Source organism: Dysidea avara, chromosome 12 (genome assembly GCF_963678975.1).
Source record: "Dysidea avara chromosome 12, odDysAvar1.4, whole genome shotgun sequence".
Classification (NCBI taxonomy): domain Eukaryota; kingdom Metazoa; phylum Porifera; class Demospongiae; order Dictyoceratida; family Dysideidae; genus Dysidea; species Dysidea avara.
In genome coordinates this window covers 23,161,885-23,183,502 of record NC_089283.1, presented here as the reverse complement: position 1 = coordinate 23,183,502, position 21,618 = coordinate 23,161,885, and the positions used below count along the sequence as shown (strand labels likewise).

At 38.6% G+C, this 21,618-nt stretch overlaps 2 protein-coding genes across 2 annotated transcripts in view; both read right to left on the bottom strand.

The window, feature by feature from the left end:
- LOC136241779 (uncharacterized) overlaps positions 1-21,618 on the bottom strand; it is a 118,034-nt gene that overhangs the window by 84,635 nt on the left and 11,781 nt on the right. The window lies entirely within an intron of this gene.
- On the bottom strand, positions 360-20,111 carry LOC136241780 (phospholipid scramblase 1-like). The gene is made up of 7 exons (XM_066033099.1): positions 19,926-20,111; positions 19,797-19,874; positions 7,642-7,834; positions 1,110-1,221; positions 954-1,056; positions 574-632; positions 360-516 (listed from the first exon to the last, which is right to left on the bottom strand). The coding sequence occupies exons 1-7, from the start codon at positions 20,056-20,058 to the stop codon at positions 481-483; spliced, it is 714 nt and encodes a 237-aa protein (XP_065889171.1). The 5' UTR covers positions 20,059-20,111; the 3' UTR covers positions 360-480.

Sequence of the window (21,618 nt, the reverse complement as noted above, 5' to 3'; positions counted from 1 at the left end):
GAAGTTTGTAATCTTGATCACATTGTCCACAATCTGTCACACAGTGGATGTAGATTTGAGTTTACTAGTTATTGCTTCCACATACACAATCTCACAATAGCTATAGGAGGGCAACCCTAAACTTTCTCTTAAAAACTGAAGCTGGAGATTTGTTCTTGCTTTAGTGCACATAAGAAACCTACCATAAAGTGGATTCTTGGATCGGCAGCTATCCCCTCAAATTGTCCCCATCAAAATTTGCAGCTCAATCAAAACCATTACCATATTGTTTAAGTATTATAAATGCATAAAAGATCCTGAAAGAGTCCATCCATGAAATTTTAGATGGTGGCAATCCTTTCCTAAAAAAAATCCTGCTATACGATCAAACTAAAATATGATACATTATTTGAACCATGTTACATAATGGACAACACATAGATTAACACTTTCTACAACACATAATAATCAGGTTACAAAATGTGCAGGCACAAAGTCTTCTCAGTTGTTCTGTTGTCGTTCAAAGAACATGAAATCCTGTAAAGAACACAAGTACTGGTGTGTAGTAAGAACACTAGATGATGTAACACTTACAATGAGGAAACAAGCTCCGATCATCACAGCCTTCATCTTCACATCAAGGTCCATTGGAACTATGCATAAACAACAATAAAGAAACGAACTTGCTGTCTGTATGTAGAAATACATTGCAATACTTGACTACACCAGTCACCCTACCAAAACAGGTGACTACATTACAGGTCACTTTACACAAGGACAACACATTTGTAAGATGACTACAAAGTGCCTATTAAAGCTGTGAAACCTTACAGGGTAAACCGAATAACCAGCCGGTTAGTCTGGTTATCAGTTATTTTTGTATAACTAGTTAAAACCAGTTATTTTTGTATAACCAGTTATAACCAGTTATTTTTGTATAACCAGTTATAACCAGTTATTTTTGTATCACTCACACTGAATTCCGAAGTTGTCGGCATCAGTGAAATACTCTTTAACAAGACCAGACCATTGTTTGGAGATCTTACCAACTTGTTGGCTCCCTTCATTATCCATCACCTATAAGATGAAATGTTAGAATACAAAGATTTTGGTACTGATTTTGGACTTACAAAAAATTCAACATCAGCACAACATCGGGAGGTGCAGCATGGACCATTGATCTTCAGAACAGGCTCATGAGATTCATTGGTGATGGTGAACTCCGGGTAAACAAAGGTACAACTACATAACCAAGTAGACAAACCTCTAACATAGTTACAGTGAGATATACCACACATGCATGCATACATTACACTGCACACACACACAACACACACACAACACACACACAACACACACACAACACACACACAACACACACACAACACACACACAACACACACACAATGCAAAGGCTTTTTGGTTAAGGTAATGTGGTTGACATAATTGGTCTATGAAGTGGCTTCCAGAGTGCAATGTTGCCTTCAATGATTAATACACTACTATTGATTGGCAGTGTTTATACCAGTGCAGCATGTATCAGGCAAAGAACTCGTGCCCGTGGTATAACTATTACAAGTACACAGAAAAATTTGGAATTTTCAACTTTGGAATTTTCAACTACAGTAGTGACCATGACCATAGCACATCGATAAAAAGTACTGAAACAAGCTGGAGTGGTGCACGATATTAAATCACAGTAAAACAATAAGAAGTGTTATATCCCTACTGTGCATTTCCATTATGGTATCTTGAGCACAGTAGGGACACTTCTTATTGTTTTACTGTGATTTAATATCGTGCACTACTCCTGCTTGTTTCAGTACTTTTCATCGATGTGCTATGGTCCCTACTCTAGTTGAAAAATCCAAACTTTTCTGTGTACTTGTTTGTTAACTTTTTTTTGTAAATAATTATTATGACTGGTGAACCCACACATACCGCATCTGAAAAGGCACCATGCGCCCCAATTATCGTCTGAAAAGTGAAGTATCCATTACGCTTCATTGTCAGCTTCTTCAACTCGTTATGAAGCATTTCAAATGAACTGTTCGAAAAGCACCTCTGCAATCCACACATACCAAAAGAAATGATGCTGCGTGCCCCGTTTATATCAATTATCATCTGAAAAGTGAAGTATCCATTACACTTCGTTGTTGACTATGTTCAACCCATTACACAACAGTACAAATCAAGAACTGTTTGAAAAGCACCTCTGCTATCAAAATAGCCACTATGACAAATACGGATGATTTCCATTACGAACGGAAGCCATCACATGCTATCGCCAAATTGACACTTTTCGCTGTCAGCAAAGATGAATGGGACACAAAAGAGGACACTGGTAAGTCCATGAAGAATGCATTATACATACTACGGTATGCCAAAAGGCACCTGTCGGGCTGAAGCAATGTCAAACAGTGAAAAAATCAAGCCCGTAGCCTTAGTCGTTATCAAGTTACGCTTGTCTGAAGGAATCAGTCAGTCAGTCAGGCAGTCAGTCAGTCAGTCAGTCAGTCAGTCAGTCAGTCAGTCAGTCAGTCAGTCAGTCAGTCAGTCAGTCAGTCAGTCATCACTACAAAATTCCGTTAAATAAACTTATTTTAAAATTCCGTAGCAACTTGTTGAAAGTGTTTTGGGTCAATTTGAAAGCTTGTTTGCACTTAGTTTTACCTAACCAATACTACCTCATCATCGTAAGGAAAAATTGAGGCTGGTTTTTGGGTAATGTTATCCCGTGCGCCACGCCTACTCCTTTGTGGTCCCTACTATACAGTACTATCGTACAGTATGATCAAGTAAAAGTTCAATTAAGCATTTTAAAAGTATTTTAAAGCCGCTGTATCATTTTACAGACTGTTTACAACATTTACTAAACATCTACAGTGATAAACTTTGTGTTTATCTCGTGTTACTCAAAAATGGGCATGGTCTGTATCAGAAAATGTGGCAAACCGCTTGTGAATATGCTACAGCACTAGTTCTCACCTTAAACCAACATTTCTTAACTCATAGGATGGCAAGGGTGGCAAATCGCTTCCGTCTGAATGCTGTAGGATGCAAAATCTGACACATAGTTTTCATCACATGACCAATAATAAATCCCACAATCAATTTTGACTTGAGTTTTTATATAAAGAAATCAGCAGTACTCCCACATCAAGGCCATGGTACATTTAAATGTACCATAGCCAGCCAGGGTTTAACTTAAATGTACCAGGGTTTATAATATGATATGTACCCTGAAATTTGCCTTTGAAGTTAGGTGGCTTCATGGTACATATTACAGGTTTTGTGGGAAGTTCTGCAATTGTATTAAATCTTGCTGGTACATTCATTGCTGGCATTGCATGTGCTGGTTTGCGTTATAATATACAAAACTGATAATGTAGCATACATTGGAGCTACCAGCATATAGCACAAGCCTTCTGTTATACTGGACAGCCACAGAATAAGTGATATTGTCCAGAGGGCCATCTTCATGCATGCAGACAAGAAAATCAATGACACACATACAGTAGCTATACCTATAATTTGATTACCTACGTATGTACATACATGCAAAACATTATATACCTACACAATGAATCAATTGCTCCTGACTCAATTACTTGGTGGGTAAGTAGTTCCTAGCATTTAATTGTTCTATGAAAATAACTAAAAAAATTTTATAAGTATATGTTAAAGCATAGCCGCGAGTGCTATATGAAAAATAAAGTACGAGGCGCGCCGGCCGAGTACTTTATTTTTCATATAGCACGAGCAAGGTTATGCTTTAAATGATTTACGGAACTTTCTAGTCGTGTAGCTTCACCATACACTAGGACTCGTAACTAACAATCGTTTCACGAATTATTAGCAGCCTGAACGCACACAAACTAGTTTAACAAAGTAACTCACGCGTATTTCACCATAGTTTGGCATAGTAGACGTTCATCGCGTCTTTTGGCAGGTTTTGCTCGCAACCCACAATCGATTCTATTGTGAGTCACATGGTGAAGTATTTCCGTGATATCTCCTGGAGTTGTCCGTTTACATTAACAAATGTAACAGCAACGTTACCTTCTCCCACCCATCATCGAAGCATTTAGGTATGTCTATAAAAGCAATCCAGTGGTGCAACTCGTATTGGCTGGGGTGATTGATCACTCAGCGCAGCGAGGCTATCAGCCTTCACCAGCTTGGGTGATTAGTCGTACTGGCGCGAGCCCCATAGGCTATTAGTCTACACTAAGGCACGTGGGCAACTGTGCTTTATTGCCCACAAAGAGTGCTTTATTGAACGAATAAAGCACTCTTTGCGGTGCAATAAAGCACTCTTTGTGGTCGATGAAGCAGTTGGCCGGCTGAGAGTGTACTTTATGAAATTTAAAGTGCACTTTTTCCTTTGATCTCGCCCACGCAAAGTTCTATAACAATTAATAATTATCAGGGTGTTGAGAATTGTAGGAGTGATAAATTCAAGCTGATTGTATACGTGAGTGTTTAAGTATAATCTTGTACTCTCTATCCAGATGCATGTGCACTAGCTATAGTCTGCTTTGCACAATCAATAACTTTGACTTCAGTCTGGAATGACTGTCTTCACAATGAGTATGGTTGTCACCGAAAATAATTTAGATCAGACAACTAATATACTTCATACCAATTAGGTAATTACGCTGCTATTTTTTGTATCACACAGTACTGATGCCTTTCAGTGACCGATTTATATGATACAACTCTAACAATATGATTATAGGTCCAATAAGATGAATATATCATGCACCTGTACTTTATATTCAGCAGATAAAGTTATAACTACAGCATTGCATCTATTATATATAACTAGGCTAGAATCTGTTTATACGGACACTTGAAAATGAGGATAACTGTGCACAGTAAAAACAAACTAGTGAACGTCACTACTAATGTCTGCCACAATACTCACTACATTGACCACTAAGTAGTGACGTTCACTGCAAAAAGAAGTGAATATTGCGGCAGAGCAATTCACTACTAAATTTTTACAGTGTGTAGTAATCTGGATACTTCATAATGCCCCCAAATTATTACTTGGCATCTGGAAAATAGTAAGGACATGATAATGCCCAAGGGGTAGACTCATATATCCACTGTATGCATAGTGATAGCTAGATGATCACTCCTTACAAAATTGTACAATTTTGTTGAGAACATTTACCTAATAACTATACTGATTGAGTAGTCCAAGTCTACGTACCTTCCAAATATTGTTTACAATTTAGTGATGTTTGTAGATAAAAGTTGAAAACATGTGGACCCACGGATGACATGCAACCATCTAAATAGTAACCAATTCCTGAATTAATCACATGTATCACCATCAGCTACTTTATTATTATTACTGGGCAGAAAGCGTGTCGATGTGCCAAGGGACAAGTAACACCCCAAGGAAAAAGGTACACAAATAAACATTACAACAGTACTGCTTAATTATAAGTTACATGTCCAGTAATTGATTAGTATAAGTAATTGCCCGTAAGGCAAATACCAGTGCAAGTGCTTTCTGACTCAATCATTGAAGTTGGCAAATTATTCCAGTCAATGACAGCTCTTGGAAAGAAGGAATGCATATAGCTGGTTCATGTACCTGGTAAGGATGGTGGTGTCTAGTTGAACATTGTGTAGTTAAGAAGCTTAAGCATGCTGTTAATCATGTCACCACTGCATGACAACCATGATCCGTCACCGCTACTGGTGCCTGGATCCGAGCCTGTATCTCAGCCAGCCGGCTATGGCCCCAGCATCTGCCCTTCTCAACTTTTCCAAATTATGATGATATAACTATTAACTTTATCCAGTTAGCTGAAAAGTGCTTATGAGGCTTTGAGAATCAATCATGGTGAAATCACAGAAATCACAAAATCAAAATTAAAATCACAAAATCACAGTTCAAATCATGAATGAAATCATTGATTTCAGAGAAATTTTGAAATCTCTCACACCCTTCGAATAGTGGTGGACCCTTGAGGTTTTGGCAATTGAATTCGTCCCGTTGGTAATTGAATTCATCCCTTTGGCAATTGAATTCATCCCGTTGGCAATTGAATCCATCCCGTTGGCAATTGAATTTGTCATTTTGGCATTAGAATTCATCCGGTTGGCAATTGAATTCATCCTGTTGGCAATTGAATTCATCCCGTTGGCAATTGAATTCATCACTTTGGGCATTAGAATTCCTCTGTAACAAGATTGGCAGCTAGAGAAAACATGAAAACATGATGTAGCAGCTGCTACAAGATCTTGTTCAGGTACAACTGCAGTAAACAACTTTTTATAAGGTGATAATTCTTCCACTACAACTTCTTCAGCAACATTCACAACTGTATTGCACCATTAGTGATGGGCATGGTCACTCGCGAAAAAGCTAATTAACTTGCCAGACAGCTATCAGCTTTGCACACAACCAGCTTCAATTACCTTCCATTGTCTAAAACGTAACTCTCCATGGCGAAAATGATTCACTTCGTGATAAGCGGTCGCTTTGAAGACAATTTAATTATGATGAATTGTTGTGCCAACGCGACAAATTCAATTGCCAAAATGACAAATTCAATCACCAAAACATGTATTATAAGCAATTTTAGACTGATATGGAGTAAAATTACATGTGTGGTTACACCCAGGCCGATTTTGCACTTTGAAGTTATATAATGTGGATTCCGTTGTGTAGCCCACACCTTCACATAGTACAGCCTTACTAGTCCTGTCCCTAAGAGCATTTGACTTGTAGGTAATTTAGTGCACAGCAGCAAACCAGCATTGGGACGTCTGTGTATCATCTGGTACTCAAGTCTGTGCAGGAAAATCCTACTGGGGCAGGACTAGTAACCTGCAGGAGGACTGTCCAGGTCTCATGGACAGGATCCAAAACCTACCTTGTTAAATGAGACAAGGACAGTTGAGCGTTTACTTCCCCAGCTAAAACCAGGTATCCATTGATAAAACAGCTGGATGGGCTGCTTGTCAAGTTGATAGGTCCCCATTTAACAGCACGGCAATGGGAGTAAAGTTTATTTCTTAAGTGAAACAGCAACAACAACTGGGTATAACCAAGCAATGAACCTGGACAAAAACACACACTACATGCACATACACACATACTACATGCGCGTACGTACGTACATACACACACACACACAACACCACACACACACAACAAAACACACCACACACAAACACACTACACTAGGGCTGAAACAAATACTAATACTCGGAGAGTACTCGTTAAGGATTTGGTACTCGGATAGTAAAATTGGTACTTGAGTACTCGTTAAGATCATGTGACCCAGCTCACATGATGTATTTGTCATCTGGGAGTGACACAATGAAGGCTGTAGAGTTTTGATTAGCATGTTTTTTTGAACATCAGTACTTTAATACAGTGTGTGTATCATTGTTGTTACTTGAAGTCGTAAACGGTTTAAGGTTGGTACAAAACATGTCAAATGAGTGTGACTACAAATAGCTAGTACGATTGTAAACTCTAGAGAGTACTCGAATACTAAAAAACCATGATCGTTTCAGCCCTACACTACACTACACTACACTACACTACACTACACTACAGTACACTACAGTACACTACACTACACTACACTACACACACACACACTACACTACACACACTACCATTCTTACTCTTGTTTCACATATCCCACAACTTGTCCAGGAGGTGCCTGTACTTCTATCTCTTGTAGACAGCAGAAACAACACCATGCAGAACAGCGTAGTGGTCTTTCCAAGTGAATTACTTCTCTTCCATTATTGTCAGTTATGGACATGGCAAAAGGTCTCTGAGGTCCACAATACTGACGAACAATACAACTGGAATCTAAATTAACAGAATCCTGATTAAGACATACATTCATGGTGCACAAACAAGAAAAGTCAATGTGAACACATGACAGACAAGTGTGTACTATACCAGAATTAATATAACTTTTGTTCACCCTAATACTTGCCTAAGCAGGAACAGATTTATGCAGTGGAAGGTCCCCTCAGGCTGGGAAACCTTCGTATTAAATTTGAGCAAACCATCTTCAGGATACACACCTCCAAAGTTTGTCTGTACTGCCTGTACATCAAGGGATGTACTTTTTTTTGCAGATGCCTTTTTCCCACAATTAAAACTAAATATCAAAGAAAAATTACACACACCAACAGAGACAAAATATAACAGTCGGTCACCTGATATTTGCCATTCAAATAGCTCTCTGTGCCTGAACATAACTCAGTTTGCTCAGACATAATGTCCTAGCTATCAAAAGAAAAGACTACAGAATATAGTTTATCTGTTTGGTTTAGGCTTGTACTGCTAATCATAACTACCACTTGGTTGCTAGGAGACAATACATTCTTACAACCCAAGGGGGTGGCCATGAATATACTGGGCCTACTCCCATTCAATTAGCAATGTTACAAGAGCAATGAATGATGTGAACAGCTACCAGAAATAATAACCATGTACAATCTAACTATTAGTTCAGATGTCCCACTCTATCCTACCATAACCGATCAAGCCTGCACATGACAGGACATTATGACCAGTTTACTACAAAACGTTATATTTGTCTCTGCAGATACACTAGCGGGGTCTGAGCCTAATAGCAATTGTCCTAGAGATATTTTATCCAATAATGAAGTTTTGTATGTAAATCACAATACCAACAGCCAGGCCTATATATTAGGTAAACATTTATGAAAGCAGATCAATTTACAAGCATCAAATTAGTATATTATGAACTCTTGTCATGAGATAGTTATAAGCATGAACCTATGCCACTAAATTTGTAAATTTATAATGCTTTGTACTTTCATTACACAGTACAATAGTTACTGTATAGTAGGGCGTGTCCATGAAAAAACATCACCTAAAAACCAGCCTTACTTTTTACTGACAACAATGAGGTAGTATTGGTTAGGTGAAACTAAGTCCAAACAAGCCTTCAGATCGACCCAAAATGAGTTGTTACGGAAATTAAGAAAAATTTATTTAACAGAATTTTCTACTGACTGACTGAGTAACTGACTGATGCCTTCAGACAAGTGTAACTCGATAACGGCTAAGGCTACGGGCTTGATTTTTCAATGTTCAGTGTCGCTTCAGCCCCAAAAGTGACTTGGCATATCACAGAACGTATAATACATTCTTCCCAGTGTCCTCCTTTGTGTCCCATTCATCTTTGCTGAGAGCAAAAAGTGTCGATTTGGCAGTAGCACATGATGGCTTCCCTCCGTAATGGAAATCGTTGTATTTTTCATAGTGGCTACTTTGATTGCAGAGGTGCTTTTTGAACAGTTCTTGATGTGTAAAGGATAGCTGACAACGAAGCATAATGGATACTTCACTTTCCAGAAGATAATAATTGATATAGATGGGGGCGCATGGCACGATTTCTTTCTTTTGATGCAGTATGTCTGGGATTCACTACTCATAATAATTATTTACAAAAAAGTTAACAAACAAGTACATAAATTTTTTTGGAATTTTCAACTAGAGTAGGGACCATAGTACATCGATAAAAGTACTGAAACAAGCTGGAGTAGTGCACGATATTAAATCACAGTAAAACAATAAGAAGTGTTATATCCCTACTGTACATTTCCATTATGGTATCTTGAGCACAGTAGGGATATAACACTTCTTACTGTTTTACTGTGATTTAATATCGTGCACCACTCCAGCTTGTTTCAGTACTTTTTATTGACGTGTTATGGTCCCTACTCTAGTTGAAAATTCAAAATATTTTGTGTGCTTGTTTGTTAACTTTTTTGTAATATAAAATTATTATGACTGGTGAACCCACACATACAGCATCAAAAGAAAGAAATGGTGCTACGCACCCCAGCTATCAATTATCGTCTGAAAAGTGAAGTATCCATTACGCTTCGTTGTCAGCTACTTGTATGTTCAATCCATTACACAGCATTTTCAAGAAGCACCTCTGCAATCAAAGTAGCCACTATGAAAAATATGGACGATTTCCATTACGAAGAAAGCCATTACGTGCTACCGCTAAATCAACGCTTTTCGCTGTCAGCAATGATGAATGGGACACAAAGGAGGACACTGGGAAGAATGCATTGTACAAACTATGGTATGCCAAAAGTCACCTTTCGGGCCAAAGCAACATCAAACAGTGAAAAGATCAAGTCCATAGCCTTAGCTGTTATCAAGTTACACTTGCATCAGGCAGTCAGTCAGTCAGTTAGTCAGTCAGTAGGAAATTCCATTTTATAATTTTAAAAAAAAAAATTCATAGCAACTTGTTGAAAGCGTTTCAGGTTGATCTGAAGGCTTGTTTGGGCTTAGTTTTACGGACTTTTACCTAACCAATACCTCTTCATTGTCGTCAGGGAAAAGTGAGGCTGGTTTTGGGTGATTGTTTTTTCATAGGCCACGCCCACACCCTTGTGGTCCCTACTATACAGTACCATCACACCATATGATTAACTTCCTATGATTCCATATGCTGCTATGTCAAATGTACTGTACCACATCAAAGGTCACCTGTTTAATTTTGGGGAATTGATAGGACCAGAAACGTATGATTAATTTTGTACAGCTTAATATGCTGAAGTAACTGTTTTAAATGCAAACAATGTTATTACTGCTATCAGTCTGTACTATACAGTTTAGGTCATGAAGTACACCTTAGTTATATTTGGGACCTACTTGATATAGTCACTACGCATAGTGAGTTTTTACTGCGAAGACTTTATTTTCGCTAACAGTGGCTAGCCGCGGTAATTAAATTCGTGCTTATTTTATCTTGTGTGTTTTCAACTTTTCATGTCTTCTTGCCCTGTAACTTGATACATATTGTTGTGCCACCATGAAACGAAAACAAACTGCATATCCTTTAGAGGGCATTCAGTAAGTGCCCCACTACTGTTGGGTCGTCATGCAGCAACACATACAGATCCCCACAAATAAGTTCCTCGCCAATGATAGGAGTCCAAAATATCTTTACTAGACAGATGCTATAGCATCAAGGGGCGAGCCTGATCAAGTTAAGTAGTGATGCTCATGCATTATAATGGATTGAGATGATATTGCCACAAAAAAAAAGGAATAATTGCAAAGTACATAAAGCAATAATTGTACAAGTGTCATTTAATAAGCAGTACGTTCATGACACAACCTGTGATACGGAAGTAACTGTGTCCTTTGAATTAATGGTATACACCAGCACAGGTGCTGACAGCAACTGGTCTTCAAGGTTGATGCTGCTTGTGTGAGGCACTGCATACGCCAAGATCTGATTTAGAATATCATTGAAAATAGTGACTTTATATTCTGTTTTTGTCATCTTCAAGGATAACTCGTGCGACAGTTTTCTTCGGACATTTAGCCATCTTCATTTTAGCGCTACACTTGCCACAGATTACAAGAATCGAGTTGGACCCAGTCACCTTAGCTTTGCAGTTTCTGCAGCTTGCATATGAGTCATTGCTGATGATGGTTACCAGGTCTGCTGTAATAATTTTCAGACTTCCGGAGCCCATAAATATGCTTTCGTCCTCAGTATCACCAATGTCATCTATGTGCTGAATTTCACTGTGCTCTCCAAGTGATATATATTTAGCACCATTAAAAGACCTGACTGTGACATTCAGAAGCTGGTATGAATACTGTTCTTCTAAAACACCGACCTGTTGTTGCCACAAGACACCACGACATATATTTGTAGCATCAGCAAGTGTGAAATCTTGCTTTTGCAGTGGCGTAAAATCAGGTGCTTTTCCTTTGACGTCTTCAGCAGGAGGGATTGACTGCACTTTTCCCTTTAGGTTAATCCGTTGCATCTCCTTTAAATCTGTTTATTGTCAAACTGGGAAAGTTCTCGAGGCAGACAGCGCATTTATGGAAGGTCAACGACATTAATTCGTCGTGAAATGTAGCGATTTTACTAACGACTGAAGGGTCGTCAAATGATGGCAGTTGGCGTGTAACAGCACTATCATTGCAATCCGTCGCAGCAACTTGTTCTCCTTGTCTTCTCCTTTCGGATACAACACGTTCTCTTCTTCGTTGTGACAAAGCCCTTCGTTGATCTACAGTCATCTGTGCATACCTACCTCTATCATATTCCCTACGTCTTGCAAGTCGCTCTTCTCTTTGCTCGGGGGTTTCCCTATTCCGCCTGGCTCTGTACTGCTCCCTCCTTGTCCTCAATCTTTCTTCTCCTTCCATCTGCAATCTAATCCTGGCATGGTTCACCTTACGACTGAGCGATATTTAGAAATGGCATGATATTTCCGTGCACACACACCGTGGCATGGTTGACCTTATGAACCATATTTAGAAATGGCGTGATATTTCCGTGCACATACTCCGTGGCATGGTTGACCGTACGAACCATATTTAGAAATGGCGTGATATTTCCGTGCACATACTCCGTGGCACGGTTGACCGTACGAACCATATTTAGAAATGGCGTGATATTTCCGTGCATATACTCCGTGGCATGGTTCACCGTACGAGCGATATTTAGAAGTGGCATGATATTTTCGTGCACGTACTCCGTGGCATGGTTCACCGTACGAGCGATATTTAGAATTTTTGTAGTTTTCCGTTTTCGATCGCGGATGGTTCACCGTACGAAATCTCTCGCTAGTGTGGGGCTCGCTCAGACTAGCCCCAATAAACATGATAGCCATGTATATAACTGCTTAACAACACTTCCATCTCCACTTTCACTGCGTTTCTAGTAATTGAAATAATAAAATCAGCGGATTTTATTTTCGCGGATAGTTGCGTTCGTGGAAATTTGTGTCATGTTTTTAAGATTCGTGATAAATTATAGGTGCAGTAAAAACCCGCTATACGGTATAATGAGGTGGTCTTACTAATGAGGTCATGAAGTATGCCTTAGCATTGTTTGGGACCAAGGGTATAACTCGCATAATATTTTCTTAAAAAGATATTCTTGAGGTTTGTGAAATCGTAGATTCTAGTCATGCGGAAAGCTTATTCATCAATCTACAAGTTGATAAGTCAAACAGCATTGCTTTCAACAAATCACTCAAGATCAGTCATCTTGTTGTCATCTTCGCAAGCAGAGCCTTCAAGTGAGTTACTAGTGATTCTTGTCGATCAAAGACAGATTTTCAACTAAAATCAGACAAAGAAGATCCTAAAACAAGTACAGAAGCAGTATTAACTGCTTTAATGTTAATATCTGTGAGTATGTAAAAAGTTTTATTGCCTAAACAGTTGTTGTTTACACATCATGTGTTTTCCATGCATTTTTTTTTGTTTTCCCATAGAGTGGCATGTGTGCCTGTAAGGCAAAAAGTCAACAAAAGTTTAAGCAGAATTGACTAAATGTAAGGAATGATAACAAAGAAGCGAAGCCTTAACACAGCACGCTGACAATAAATATTTTGCAGGCACACATACAGGTAACATGGTTCTAGTTTCTACGTGACATTTAACTTTCTACACAAACTTGTACATGAAGTATATAGTTAAAGTTAGTATCATTCAGAATAGTTACTATACTGTGAGCAAAGATTAAAGCACAATTAATTCAACAGATAGTGCAAACTTTCTGGCACATATTTTGTAATGTAAAATATTGTTCATATTCTAGATATAGTACTTACTCTAATAGAATACACAGGACAAAGACACACTAAATGCGCTACATAAAAAAATATATATATATAACTTACAGAAGAGGTAGAACATGCATTGTATGCCACTCACTTTAGTTACATCATATGTGTCTTAATAGTCCCAGTACAACATCTCATTCACAGATTACTTTCAACTCAGCCAGCCTGAGTTATCAAACTCAAGCCAGCCCTTGTTCACACCACTGGTCAACAAGCAGGCTGAGAATTGCACATGCCAAATAATGAGCTAGAACGAATGCACGATATATAATAAGCCGTTCTTTGTTTCAGCGTTTAATAAAACTACTGAAATAGTATCGATGACATGAAGGCTAAGTTGCCTATGAGTGTCCCATTTGCCAATGTCAGTAGAATAAAACGGATGGGAGACTACTGCAAGCATGGGGTGTCTCGCAGTACATTGTACTCAGTTGTAGAATACTTTATGTAGAAAATACTTGCAGCATGGCCAGCAGTAGCAATTATTATTGGTAACCCGAGTTGATCAACCCAGAATGCATTCACATTGTATCCTAATCCAGGCCAACCCGTGCCAGCCCACTTCGACTTGTTGTGCCATGGTGGAGATGGTTCGGCACAGCTTGATTGATTTACACTGCAATTTATTTCAATCCATACCATGCAGACATGGGGCCAAGTACATGAGTACTTATACTTAAGTACACTTAAGTACAGATTTGAAAGTACTTGTACTTTACTTAAATATTTTCTTAATTTCCCCAATGTACTTGTACTTATACTCAAGTACTTTGCTAAGTACTTGTATGTACTTGAGTACTTACGTACTTGTAAGTACTGCAAACATTGTATGTAGTTTGTACACAGTGGGTACATAACAAAATTGCATGAAGGTACAGTGTACAATTCTTCTAGTGCCTTCCCTAACCTTACGATGTATCATGTAGCCACGATTAATGATGACATAGCATTCTGGCAAACAAAAACAATTCTGCTGCTTAAGTTAGTGCATTTTAAGAGTTTAAGAGATTAAATGGTTGACAAAAACCTGAAAGTACCAACCCCACTAGGTACACTTACATACCACAATACACTGAATACAGTATATATTTTGCTACAGCAAAATGTACTTGTACTTTACATGAGTACTTCCAGCATGTACTTGTACTTCACTTAAGTACTCTCTTGGTTATTGCTGGAGTACTTGTACTTGGAAAATTCAAAGGTACTTGTACTTTACTTAAGTACTTTCAAATGTACTTGGCCCCATGTCTGATACCATGCTGTACCTGGGTTAGATGGTAGGGTGTTAGACTAGCAAGACAAGGCTCACTAGGGTCAATAGCACTAAGTCTTGATGGCACTTCACGGAATAGCAGACATGCAGACACACTAACAGACATTTTCAAAATACGCTTTTACATTTATTTTCAAACGTAACATTGTTCCATACAATAGTCTCCGCTTCTAGACCCAGACATCGTCTTAATTAGTATGGCACTAACACTAACGGCAGGATTAGCTAGCACATTAGAGTACTATACAGACCATGTACTGTTGTATACACGCACTAAAATAAAATCTAATGTAATTGTAGTTAGTCTTGCAGGCCAGATCCAGGAACTTGTGAACGTCTTTCAGTATATCTATATAAGCAATGAGGCTCTAAGAGGCTGGCCAACGAGACTAAGTTGGGGCATGTCAGCTGAGTCTGCATTAGATTTTTAGAACGTGTGTACAACAATATATGGCTCTGTAGTGTGCTAGCCAATCCTCCACACATGTACTTATAGACGGATAAGTGCTATGTTAAGACAATGTCTGCATCTGGAAGCAAAGACTATTAGAGCAACGTTAGGTATGAAAATTAACCTTACATAAATGTAAAAATATGCCTGCCTTTTCCAACAACCCCATTTCACATAAACTTGAGGACTATTTTGTAAGAAACCCCGTATTTCTTGGCAATATCAATAAATCACTAACAGGGACTCTTTGAAACAAAACACATTGCCCAACAGTACATGAAGTGATACCCAAATATCTGCTGTACCAAGCACCAGCAAACTCTGGTTTTGTATTGCAACTATTAAAACCACTTGAAATACTACATGGTAAAATGTTATTACAGCTAGTACACGCAAAGCATACCACAAATAATTTTAAAAACCAGCCACCATTCTTTGTCATTTCATAGCATGCCTGCTATGAGATATAATAGCCCATTTTGTGGGATACATAGTGATGATATGGCTTTAGGCTAATGAAATAATGCTAATGAAATAATCCATCCCGTGGGCTTCGGTGAAATTGCATTAAAACTATTATAGGGTATCCAAACATTTATGTAATAACTGAACTATGTACCCCAACCACAGTAGACATTGTTTACAATGGAACCTGTTAATCAGGACACTTGAAAATGAGGATACCTGCATAATCTGGATACTTGATAGTCCAAAGGTATCCTTTAGCATGTAAACTGACCTGGAAATCAGATAATCAGGACACTTGGTCAGTGCCAAGGTGTCCTGGTTTCACTGTAGCATGGTCGTTTTTTCTCTGGAGTGATAATTATCTGTTAAGGACTCAAAACAGTACTTCAGTTTTTCAGCCATTGGGCTATCAACAAGCACCCTTGTGCTTACTTAAAATGCTAGCCGAGTGCCTAAAATGTAGGTTTTAGTCACATCTGGGTCTGACCCAGATTGCTATCAAGGTCAGCGGGTCATCCAAGTCAACAGTAGTAACTGCCTTTAGTGACTTTAAAACATCAGGAATATAGTCAGACATATTAGTACAACACACCTACTGCACTTTGACCCCAAAACTATCCTGATACATAGAGCAATGGAGACCTAACCTATAGTAGTCATCAGGGATATGAATTGAAATCACACAAGTGGTCACACGGTAAAACAATATTATTTGAGACTGAAACCACTCTACATGACATAGTTTGTAATTTCTTGGTTCAGCAATTTTCAAAACAGAATGTTTAAACCACTTAATAGTCATACTGATGAAACCTTAACAGTCAGATTAACATTCATTTGCTTGTTTTGGTCCCTCTTTCCTGACAAAGATGTCTGACTGGCAAGACAGGATGTAAAACAAGCATGGCAGCCACAACAAGAATAAAGAAAGAAGCATAACAAAAATTTGACACATACCTCTTGTGTAGCCAAGACTGTGTTTCAGGGTTTTAACAATGCCACCTCATTATAGTGATCATGTCAAGTAAGTCCCAAACATAGCTAAAGTGTACTTCATGACCTCATTAATAAGACCACCTCATTATAGTGACCATGTCAAGTAGGTCCCAAACATAGCTAAGGTGTACTTCATGACCTCATTAATAGGACCACCTCATTATAGTGACCATGTCAAGTAGGTCCCAAACATTGCTCAGAGACCACCTCATTTGTGAGGTCACAATAATGTAGTTTCAGGTAACACACCAAACAATTATGCAACGTATACACAGAGCAGAAATACAACAGCCAAACCACTATTACATTTAGAAAGGCTTTTTTAACAACAGTGTGGGTTTAAGCCTCATGGAAATTTCAGCCACTATATTGAATTCACTGTTCATGTTTCGTTTGTGGCAGAACATAAAACACATGACACGTGTACAACCTTTGCAATTCACAATACAGAAACAATCTTTCACCATGGGTCATGACCACTCTGTACCATGGTAACAGGGAGACATAATCGTCTTCTGACACATTTTTTGTCATGCCTTATAGTAAGTACACATGTAGTAAAAGCACACGAGACTAAAGGAGGGAAACAATGTTTGAAAATATTACCTTAATTACATAGCTTAAAGCCAGAGCTCAAAATAATGGTCGGCAGTCGGCAGTTTTCAGTACAAATACCACGAATAGCCGAGCAAAATTTGCTTTGATCTGCAATTACTGCCAGGCATTTGAATACAATAGCATGTCTTGTGACAAGTGTGTGCAGCTGGAACTACTTAGAATCAACATAGGAACAAGGTGTGAACTACAAGAACAAGCTTAATAAACTTGGGCAAGCAAAATTGCTTGCCTCAATGGCTCAATCATATTGTAACATTGCAAGGTGCAGGTCAACAATCAGTAACTGCAGGACAAAGTCCAATTTGGTCTGCAATTACTGCAGTACATAAATTTTTTTTTGAACACTGAGCTTAAGCTTAGAATTACACATGAGCCTCAGTGTCAGCACAAGGTGGAGTATTTCCTTTTGTAAAAGCAGTGGCGGATACAGGGGGGTTGCAATGGTTTCAACTAAAATTCCCTCTGACAATAGTATGCGTGCCCCAAATTTATTTATGATTTGTATGGGTGATAAAATTACCAGCAGTTACACATAGTGTATTACATTGAGACTTTTTCTACTGGCCAAACTCCATACTTTTGCCTTTGAAATCACTGAAAATGGCAATCCCAGGCATTTAAGTGTGTTAAGCACCTCTAAAAATAATCATAGTTTAAATTAGTACAAGTGCTGCTTTGTTTCAAAACATTCTGCGAAGGCCTAGATTAGTAAGATTCAACTATGAAACGATGTTGTGGTGTGATTCATTGCTAGCTAGTTTAAGCTATATATCTATGTAGCTATAGGCCACTGAGCTAACTTTCACCCGAGCTGGGCTAGACTGATACACTTCTCAGTCTGGAAACTTCCTGAACCTAAACCCCCTCTGAAAATTCCTTAATCAGCCACTGAAAAGGGTGTATAAAACATGCTACAATGATGTCCCACTTCATTACATCATCTACACCTAACAAGAAAAAACAGGTTTTGAATGGACCTTATCCGCAATGACGTCATAATTGACAAAATGGCCGTGTTTAGTGTGGGCACTTCATACGTAATCACTAAAATGAGCTTTGTTTGCGGAGTTCACAACATGGAACTATTGGATAATAAAGGTAAAAGGCTAGTAGCGTGATGTGGCGATGCGAAATAGTCCCACCAGACAAAAGCAGACTTAAGTTTGTTATCGACACAAAACCATGCACATTTGTCTTGTAATTAAGTATATATGCCTCACCTTGCCCCTTGCTGCAGTATGTAAACGTTAACATAGCAAACCGCCGTCTCTCCCAATAGCTTCTGTACAAAAGTGCCCACACTATCGGCCGCCATTTTGTGCTTTGACGTCATTGCGGATAAGGTCCATTTTGACAGTACTTTTAACTGCCTCCACCTCTGACTACAGACTGGGGTTGCAGTGTGCGAAATAACTTTTCAGACATGTCCTGTCGTACTGTCAGGGCATTGCAAAACTTGAGTGGACATTAAGCAATTTGACTGGACATTTTAACTTCTATTGTTTCTCCTTTCCTATGTTTCTACCACTTGTATGTTTGTATCAAACACTGGGGCCACCAATGTACTGTACAGCTGATTACTTGTCAACCACTCACTGATACTGATAGTACAGCATTTTAAAGGTAGCTACTGGCCACATGAAAGGGCTTCTATGCAATAAATTGGGCCTTTGTAGGAAAGGAACCATAAGGACTTCAGTCAGGGCTTGCCTTGGAATGATATAGCTATGTGGTCAAACTTTGCTTATGCTGGCAGCTGCCATGGCTTAGAATATATAATGGCTCTATCCCTAATATAAATAGATGCACTGATGTCTTGTTCATTCTAGCTTAAAAACTGGTTGTACAGGTGATCATGGATACCACAAGTAAAAGCTACTAACTGTAACCAGGTTATAAATACATTTTACTACAGCAGTTCAGGTGAATGATACAAGTAGGCTGGCACAACATAGTAAACTGTTAACCTCAGAGTACATCTTGGGCATACCCTTGTGGTCAGTACAAACCAAAAGCAAATAACTTAATTACATGTCGATACCATCATGTCTGGCCTCCCTCCTAGCCCAATGCTAACACTATAAACTTTGAAAGGACATTATTTCCGGACAAATTCAATGATGACCTGACACCTAGTGTAATTGACCGGAAATTGTCCGGTGTCCGGACGTTATTTCGCACACTGGGGTTGTGATTGAGTGATAAAGACTTGACAATCAAATTCAATTGGCTCACATGACATTAAGATTCATAATTTTAATTAACATATTTAACAGCCATAACATCACCAAGAACAAAATGTGGTTAACACTACGTTACAACAGGCGCAAACACATACAACGGCGAACACAAACAACGTACCTTCTTCTGCATAATAGACCTGCTGTCCAACGGAGTTGCGTATGCGATACTTGTTCCTCGTTTCACACCCGGTCAGTACTGTTTTAGTAGAACAAAATAATAATGCAACATCAACAGTTTTCTACTAACGTTCAAGCAACTCGACTTGTTGATTGACGAGTAGTTGGTCGATCTGGGCCAGGTATTCGAGGCCTGCTGGACAGCCTACCGGCGCTTGAGGAGCGGGCATCCACTGTACTGGCTGTTCTTGTTTCTTCGCCATAGTCGCGTGTATTATTAATTAAATCTATAGTATCCGGAGTGGCCAGGGAATGCGTATCCGGTAATTAAAATAGGCAGTTGAAGTGTTAATTAACTAATTTCCTGTGTCTAAAAATCAAATCAGTCAGTAGCAAAGTACTGAAACAAGAATTCGTAATACATAGCTATAATGCTCACTGCCATGCTGTATATAGCCTGCATGAGATTTACAGTAATATACTGTGACTTCATCGCAAGAAGTCAAGAGATCGTTTAAGTATATTGCAATAGATTCGTTTAACATCCTTTATAAAGCATACATTCGACCACATATTGAGTACTGCATTCAGGCTTGGGAGACCATTATCCATGTTATGCTAAGGATATAGCTAGTATGTTAGAGAAAATTCAGCATCATGCTACAAAACTGATACCCCGATTAGCAAATCTACCTTACCAAGAATGCATCCAGAATCTAAATATTTATTCGCTATACTGTAGACGAGAGCGTGGAGACTTGATTGAAACTTTTAAGATTTTAAAGCAACACCTAGCTACTCATAGACTGTCAGGTCTACAAAATTGTTTACCCTGTGACCAATCAATTTTACAAGAGGACATGATTTCAAACTTTCTAAACCCAGATCCAAACTCCTTGTTAGATCCGAGGTAAGATCAAAGTTTTTTACTGATCGTATAATCAATCAATGGAATTCTTTCTAGTACCCTCTGATGTGATTAATACCCAATCAGTTATTGATTAAGAACAAATTGGATATGTTTTGGACATAACGAGAGGCCAATGGCCCATTAACTTTTCTTGTCCATTAAATAAATAAACAAAACATACATGTACTTCGTAAACTTTAACACTGCATGTCTGTCTGTTAATGGATATGAATGAATATAAAGTGTGACAGGCCAATCTTTGAATGAGTCCACTGACGTACAGTATCAAGGACATGCATGCGTACATGCAGTATGATGCACAAACTCATAATTATAGCTATTATGAATAGAGTGTTTATGCACTTGGTATTTTTAATGGGAGGTATGTCTACATGGTTGGTGGATATGTGCAGAGGTGATAGTATAGCGGTAACTAAGGAGTTACCATGTATAATTATGATTGAACAACTTGTCAAGCATGATCAACCTGCAGTGGCGTTGCATGCTGCAGAGTGGGCCAGTTAGCATATCAGTTACACTGCTAGTCATTCTACATCAATAACACCATCATGGCATGCAAAACCCCAATGGCATCTTCCCTAGGACCATAGGTGCTTCATTTTGTTGTTTCTGGTGATTGTCACACAGACTGACCTTTACGATAAAGCAAACAAGTGCTAATTTATTATTAGAATGCTTGTAGCATTGGGTATCAGCATAAGTTTAACACACAAAACATACAAAAAGTGGTCACATGACCAAAAATATCTTAATAGTTAAATTGGGCAGCTTATTAGAAAATCACTGTATTTTGGGGTGACTGAAGTCACAATTATTAGTGTATTTTCTTGCCTTATAATGAAGACTCCTACACTAGTTCTATAGCACATCCTTTATAGCTATAATGGGATTT

Coding starts and splice junctions, on each gene's coding strand:
- LOC136241780 (XM_066033099.1), bottom strand. CDS start 20,058: ATGGCGAAGAAACAAGAACAGCCAGTACAGTGGATGCCCGCTCCTCAA. Junction 633..953: donor CGACAACTTCGGAATTCAGT/GTGAGTGATACA, acceptor GTTTATGCATAG/TTCCAATGGACCTTGATGTG. Junction 517..573: donor TCGGAGCTTGTTTCCTCATT/GTAAGTGTTACA, acceptor TGTTCTTTACAG/GATTTCATGTTCTTTGAACG.